Genomic DNA, 7,696 nt, shown 5'->3' with positions numbered 1-7,696 from the left:
CGATTCATTGTCCGACTCCTGCACTCTGATCGATGATGAAAGCTGTGCTTCCTGGTTGCATGATCCATCTGTTATTCCGTCGTTCAGCGTCTGCTCGCCGCTATCCTCTCCTCCAGCAAGCGCTCTGCGGATAACATGCTCTGTTATGGGCCCCAGGGGGCCCTCGCCAGGTGGCTCTGGTAGGCCTTCCATGTCGGCGCTCACGGTCTGTTGGAAGATCGCAATACCCCTAATAGAAGGTCGTATAGTCCAGCCAAATGAAAATCCCTTCGTCAACAGTCGCTTGTGCTTTTGTGTTACTTCACACCCTTCCTCGATGAGAAGGGCTCCCCCCGAACGCGATCCACGTCGCGGCTCTCCAGCTATTTCGGAAGTGGTCTGGCGAGTGATGGTCAAAACTTCCACTAATAGTTGAAGTAAAAAAATTAGGGTGTGAGCGTTTCGTTTACTGTGTGTCGGCTGTACTGGAATGCAACAGATAGCCCTACGAGTGCTAGCCGCAGTCTACAGCGTTACCATGAAGGCGTTCGACTCGCCTTCGTACGCCACCAGCGCGCCATTGGCATTCTTGGCGTACCCGCGGTGGACGAAGCGATAGGTGCCTGGCAGGCTCGTGCGTCCTCCGGGGCGGATGTTCCACTCGCACGTGTTCTTGCTCTCGGCGTCCAGGTAGCGCTCCCAGCGGTAGCGGACGTCCCAGTGCGCGTCGGTCATGATGGTGTTGAACGAGCCGCTCACGCACAACTTCTGGACGTCGCAGAATGACGCGACCAGCGACACACCGTGCATCGGGTGCGCGCCGGCAAACACAGCCGACGCCAGGGCCCCGACCGCGTAGGAGGAGGACGGCTGGGAGCGCACGGAGCTGAAGTTCTGGTTTAGAGGCGCAGCGTCCACCCCCGCACTCGTCTCGACTAATGCGAGCGTGCTGCGGTTGATCTGTAGCGGAGAAGGCCCCACGTCCAGCGGCACCGAGGCGTCGACGACCGATGCCGCCACTCGAGCCAGCTCCTGCTGCACCGCGGCCAGCTGATTCGGGCCGAAGAGCGTCGACGCGCCTTCGTAGTTCTGCGTCATGTACTCCTCCCGCGTGGTCATGTACCCCGCGTACGCGTTACTGATTGCTGCCAATTCGACCTCCGTGACACCGGCAGGCTCTAGAGCTGCCTTCACGGACTTGCGGATGCGTCGGCCAGCCATGGTCGTCGTCTCAAAGTTGGTGACAGCGAGACCGAACTGGCCGATCTTGACGATCTGCACAGGTAGGATCGTCGGCACCCAGGGAATGGGCTCGATGAGGCCGACGGCTAGCATCGCAATCTTGTTGGCGTTCTGGCAGTCCTGGACCCACTGTGGTGTCGGTTGGATCTCAGCTCCTAAGGCGTCGTAGTCCGGGTTCGGTCGGAGGTCACCCTCCGTGATGTTAGCCACGCCTCGACCGTCCTCCGTGCCAGCTCCAAAGTTCTGGCCCAAGATGGCAGGGCACGTTCGGTTCGCGTACGGGTCGGCGACAGTCGAGTTCACCCCGTGCAGCGTCACGTTGGAGAAGTCGACGTACGACAGGTTGGCCACGACGGAGCCCTTGATAAGCTCCGACTCGCCCTCGATCAGCGACTTGAGAGTGTCGTACTGACGCTTGCCAATGATCTCTGCTGATTCGATGGTGGTGTTGCCCTCTCCGCGCAGAGTACCGTCACCGTTATCGATCAAGTTCGGACTCACGTCACCGGCATTCGCGATACCAATACCAACGACAACGTCATCTAGTTCGTCTTCGAGAAGGAACTCGGCGTACCCCTTGTTGTCTCCGCTGATGAGGTGGTTCTCTCCCTTGAGGCTGTTAGGGTGGACCGGGTAGAACGCCAACACACCGCGTAGTTTGCCCGCGGTGTTGAAGAAGTGGAGAGCACGCATGGTGGTATCGATGTTGCCAGCGTACAGCGCACGCTCGGATTCCGGGTTGGCCAAATAGGCTTGGGGCGATCGGTTGTTGCCGCCCTTGTCCACTTCGCCTTTGTTCCAGCGGATGGTGCCGCTTTGCACTGAGTTGTGTGCAGCGTCGATGGCAGCCACGATGCCGCTGACCACCTTGTCGAAGTTCTCGGAAACAAAACCGAGGATGGAGACGTCGTACAGGAAGTACGCCGAGGTACCTCCCGGCCCGGCGTGGGTGTGCGAAGCGTGGAGAATGACGTTCTGCTCAGTGTACAAGCCGTTGTACTTCGTGGCCAGTTCGGAGAGGACCTCCTGCTGGACGAGCTGCATAACCGACATTAAGTCACAGTGGACGAACATGATTCTGCTGTTGGTATCGGCGTCTTCGATCAGGAAGGCGCGGGCGTACTGGCGGTTTAGAATGCCGGCGGTAGTCTCATTCGTGTCAGCGAACCCCATCATTACGATTTCTGCAGCGGGGCCGGTGATGTCACTCTTGCCGATACCGATGTTGTACGCCTCGGTGAACGTGCCCAACATGAAAGGCAGCAGGCAGAGTGCGAATACCCTGAACAAATTCATCTCCGTCCGATCTCTTTAAACCGAAACTGTTCGGGCCGAAGACTGTTGATCAGGAGAAGGGAAATTGGGGAATGGCACTCAAAATCTGTTCGTGTTGCTGTGCCGTTACCGTTGTCTCACGGGGGGGCATATGTTGCAATGAGCCCCAGACGAGATACGGTCTCTAACTAATCTCGTATCTACAATGTAAGTAGGGTACGCACAGGCTGTAGCCTTCTCGGAAGCGAGCATCGCTATCCATGTGATGTGCAGACATGAGCAGCGCACTGCATACAGTGCATGTTGGCCTATGGATTGGCGTATATATTGGTACTCAGGGTTGAGAGATCACCGAGCCGTTATATGCAAAACTTGTGGATTCAACGAATTGAAGGGCCTGATCGGGTATTCGCCAAATTGTGCGCACGCGATCACTTGCTTCGTGCGGCACGGAATAAGTGATTGCAACCCCGCTCACCACCGATTCATAAATTCAGCAATATATACAGTCCATTGCTTTTTCGAAATACAGTCTGGTGATTGAATGCATTTTCTAACTGCTAGCCTACACTTACCTTGAAACAGTGAGACGTAAGGATCATTGCTGTAGTTGCTCTCAATTGACCTGGATCACCCACGCCACTGGTTATCAACCTTACTCTAGATCTTAGATTTCTTAAATAATACCTGTTCCACAAAACAAATAATACACGACATATACATGTACAGTAAGTAATGTATGCGATTACTGCGGCGTACGTAATCCCAGTGGAGCCCAGCGTTACCTCGTCAAACAATGGAGCTCCAGCGCAAAGTCTGAACATACGTGAAACCCGGGTCAGATCACCATACGTGTATGCCACCGAATGAGCGTACCATCAACACATATTTCGAGAATGTTCAATAACCTAGGCTTCAACGTCAGATTCTCCTATCACTAACTTCTTCATTCTGTCTTCCGCCATATTTTCTGACATAATACTGTAGCCATGGATGTGTTGAGGAAGGCAAAATGCGTCACATGAATGTCGAGGTAACCCTGACAGAATTCGTAGGTGTGGTTTCATTATCGTTCACGTCAAGAATTATGGATCGCACCCAATAAAACCTTCATCTACAGGGTTGCGACGCTGTAGATCTACCTCTTACTGAGATTGTTTAGCCCGGCGCTATATCTACCAAGTTTTCCCACCACTCGCTCCGCTGTACTGTATAACCAAATGAACAACTTGTTGTCAACTTGCATGCTTCATAGCTAGCCGTTCTCATCGGTTAGGCATATTTGTTGTTCCCGACGAGTACTAACGTGATTTAGTACACTAGAGTAGACTTACGGGCGAGTCCGTCCCGAGTTGCACGCCTCGTACCCTTCTTCTTTGCCAGCCTTAGCCGCAACTGCTCCATCTTTCTCATACGCTGCCATGGTCTGGTGCGACGGAACTTGCATCGACAGGAAGGCGAATGCAATTAGCTGCAGGACGATGGCGATCAGCGCGAGCGCCGCCACGTCGTAGTAGCGGTCGGTGTAGTCCATGCCAAGCGTCTTCAGGTACACTTCGCCGTACACGGGGACAGCCGGGTATCCGGGTGCGTCGAACGACAGGATCAATCCCTCGAGCTCGTTGCACATGAGGATCTCGAAGGCGTAGCTGAAGATGGAGATATGCTTCAGCCATCCCACAGATCCTGGCATAGTGTGCGAGTTGAGCAGGAAGCCACCGAACAGCAGCATGATGAGCAGCACCACGGTGGCGCTGAGGTTCGCCGAGCCAACACGCTTCGCAAGAACACCCACGAGGAGGCAGATCGAGCCGGCCGCCACGTTGAACAGCACCAACGTCAACAGGAACAGCAGGAAGCACTCCGTCGTAGCCTGAAGACCCATGATCCAATAGAAGATGCTCGCGAAAAGAGCAGCAGGGAGCACTCGCAGCAGCAGCGCGTCCAGACTGGCCTTGGCGATGAAGTAGCTGAACGCGCCGTAGTACATTGCGCCGGTCTCACGCAAGAAAATCGGGCGCTCGCCGATGAAAAGGTCCATGGAGCTCATGCTCGCGAAGCCGAAGAAGGTCAGGATGAAGTAGAAGGCGCCCGTGCGGTTCTGGAAGCCCGCGAGATCATCCGTGACGTTGTTGAAGATCAGCCCGCCGAACAGAGCAAGCACCAAACTCATGGCAACGTGCTGCACAAGCAGAGACCGGTTACGCAGGATGTTCTGGGCCGTCCGGGCGAAGAGCACGCGGATCTCCACCAGCAACGCCATCGCACCCCTCGACTTCGAGTCCTCCTCCACGAAAGGCGACGAGTCCACCTCGAAAGCAGGGCCGGCCATGGCTTCAGCATTCTCATTGTCTTGATGCGATCTGATCGTTGGGATATTGCTGGTGTCGGTCGCGATGTCAAGGATGAAGTCGGCAATGTTCTCGTTCTGCGCACAGACACAGCAAAGGTTAATACACACCTCCAGGCCAAGAAATTATTAGGCGCAACGCTCACCTCTGGGCACTTGTAGCCGAGGTTCTGGAAGAACGGCTTGGACTCGGCAGGCGATCCGCTGTACAGCAGCTCACCCTTTCCGAGCAGCATGATCTTGTCGAGAAGCAGGAACGACCGAGCGCTCGGCTGGTGGATGCTCAGGATCACGATGCGGTCGTGGCTCGCCAGCTCCTTCACCAGCTGCACAACCGAGTGCGCCGACGAGCTGTCGAGGCCGGACGTGGGCTCGTCCAGGATGAGAATCTGCGGCGAAGTGACGAGTTCCATGCCGATGCTCACACGACGGCGCTCACCGCCAGACACGCCACGCTCAGTGCTGCTTCCTCCGACGGCTCCGATCCTGGAGCCCGAGATGTGGCCGAGGTTGAGCTCAGCGATGACACGGTCAACCATTGCGCTCTTGGCATCTTCCGACATCGACGCCGGAAGACGAAGCTGAGCCGAGTACGTGATGCACTCACGCACAGTCAGCGTCGAGTAGAGCGAGTCGTCCTGCTGCACGTAAGCAGCAGTGCGACGGTAGCCCTTGGACAGCTTCTTGCCGTCGAGCAACAACTCTCCAGAGAACTTGGCGTCGCCGTTCTTCACAGCCGCGAGCGCGTTCAACAGCGTCGTCTTACCGGATCCACTGGGGCCCAGCAAACCAAGGACTTCACCACACATGGCAGAGCCCGAGATCTTGTTGAGGATGCACTTCTGCTCACCGGACTGCTTGTCAGCGACGGCGAAGCAGCTGAGGTTACGGAATTCTAGCGTGTTGGCCGAGCGCGCGTTGGCCTTAAGCAGCTCCGTCTCCAAGTCGTCCTTCTTGCCACGACGAGCTCCGCACGGACAGCAACAGCAAGCGCAGAAGCCGAACAGCAGCATCGCAGCCAGCACCGCACAGGCTACAACAGCCAGCCCAACTCCACCAGGAGTGTCCGAATCATCTCCGGATCCGGTCGTGGCCAACGTTGTGCTGCCACCCTCGTCACTGCTGCCTCCAGTGCGTTCACACGCCGACGCGTTACACGAAGCAGACAATGGCAGCGGGGACCCCTCGATCACGATGGACATCTCCTGCGTGCCAGCCTTGACCTGGATCTTGGCGGGTACTCCACTCAACGATCCCTCGACCAGAGCCTTGGTCACGCTCGCGCACTCCGGTCCGCACTTGCACTCGATGTTGTCACACTTGCCGTCGGTCGAGCCCGTCGCGAACGAGCACTGGGTCATGTTGCAGTCGATCACGTGGACGCTGTTGACGGTGTCCTTGGCCTTGTACACGGCGGCGGTGCAGTTGGCCTCGCCGCTTTCGTCACGCTCGCAGCTCACATCCATAGCCCCACCCGGGAAAACTGCCTGAAGTGCGCTGGAAAGCGTACATGTGTAGGTTTTGCCTAGCGAGGTGGAGTCGTACTGGAGACCCGAGACACACGAGTACCCCGAGCCGAGGTTGGCACTGCAGACGTCCGAGTTGGCCGCGTCGTCGCACATTCGACAGCCCAAGCCGCTGAATCCATCGAGACATTCACACTCGCCGGTCGACGAGTTGAGCTGCTCATAGTCTGGATCGCAGTCTCCAATCGAGGATGAAGAGGCCGAAGCTCCCCATGCCAAAGGCAGCAGCGCCACCGCCAGCAAAAAACTCGACCGAGGTGCCCGCATCGCAGTCAATGGGAAAGTGACATACGCGAAGCCGCGGAAACCATACGATCAAGTTGTTGGCTTGGCGAGGGTGCATACGGTACCCAGCCCAGTAAACAACGATAGGGAGATTGTACGGAGGAAGAGAGGAATTGCTGGGGGATTGGAAGCGACCGTATGGAAATGGCCCTCGTTGGACCATACTGAAACTGAGCGGGTGTATCCAAGTAATGCCATCTTTTATGAAACGAGCCTCACTCAGTGCAGTCACTACACGTGCCGATTAGGCGGGGGCGGGTCTGCGCGAGCGCGAGCGCTGCAATCCAATAACAATAGTTACATGTTTTTCTAGACACCACACCTGGCCGAACCGAGGACTTCGAGTAGGGGGGTGGGGCTGGCCACGCAGCCCCCCCCCCGTATTGACGCGCGAGTGTCCGCCCCATTACAGCAATAAACATGTCCATTCTTTGACTAATAGACATTCGGCCGAGATTACTTGTGCGGGCAGTAAACTTGAGAGCGTAGAACCGTGGCGAATACTTCCAAGTAAGCGTGACAGCGCTTGTTCTGATTCCACTTGTACACTGTACCTGAGGCATCCAGCTTAATAACGTTCTGCATGTTGTGTGTCGAACTCAGCTTGACAATCTCTTCCAAAATGACCTGAAAAGTTGGCGATTTACGCTCCAGCTTCTACCATTCAATGAAATAGATGTAAATATCGTCGTACTGCTCGTACATATATACATGGTACGCCTATATTGATAAGGCCATGCATTCTCTTATGGCCTTTTCCGGCTATCTGATCTGTGCCCGCGCCCATATCCGTGCCAGACATATTAAATGTGAAATTTTCAGGTCTGGACGTATTTCATGACAGCGGCCTCACATACAAAATCAAGTCAATAAGGTTGAAGAGGTACCATTTTGTAACTACATCGATAATAATCCTGTTACAATCTAAGCGCCTCTATCGACCAGGCGCGAAATCCTTCTTTTAAACAACCTTTTGCTCGCACCTCCAACGAGCGCTAGGGCGCACGCAATGAACCAGTCAATTTCAAGCAAATCTAAG

General features: G+C 55.5%; 2 protein-coding genes across 3 annotated transcripts; both read right to left on the bottom strand.

The window, feature by feature from the left end:
• Positions 1–504: 504 nt before the first annotated feature.
• On the bottom strand, positions 505–2,517 carry IUM83_01959 (Neutral ceramidase; the record flags this gene model as incomplete). Of its 2 annotated transcripts, XM_067925853.1 has the most annotated exons (2): positions 735–747; positions 818–2,517. In XM_067925853.1, the coding sequence occupies 2 exons, from the start codon at positions 2,515–2,517 to the stop codon at positions 735–737; spliced, it is 1,713 nt and encodes a 570-aa protein (XP_067801141.1). The 2 variants fall into 2 exon arrangements, with proteins under 2 accessions (XP_067801140.1, XP_067801141.1); XM_067925854.1 differs by having other exon boundaries at positions 505–2,517.
• Positions 2,518–3,826: 1,309 nt separating this feature from the next.
• On the bottom strand, positions 3,827–6,639 carry IUM83_01958 (ATP-binding Cassette (ABC) Superfamily; the record flags this gene model as incomplete). Its single annotated transcript, XM_067925852.1, has 2 exons — positions 3,827–4,924; positions 4,993–6,639. The coding sequence occupies 2 exons, from the start codon at positions 6,637–6,639 to the stop codon at positions 3,827–3,829; spliced, it is 2,745 nt and encodes a 914-aa protein (XP_067801142.1).
• Positions 6,640–7,696: the final 1,057 nt, after the last annotated feature.

This window comes from Phytophthora cinnamomi (genome assembly GCF_018691715.1).
Source record: "Phytophthora cinnamomi strain GKB4 chromosome Unknown Contig0, whole genome shotgun sequence".
Taxonomy (NCBI): domain Eukaryota; phylum Oomycota; class Peronosporomycetes; order Peronosporales; family Peronosporaceae; genus Phytophthora; species Phytophthora cinnamomi.
Note: the sequence above shows the minus strand (reverse complement) of the source record. Positions and strands in the feature narration are given on the sequence as shown.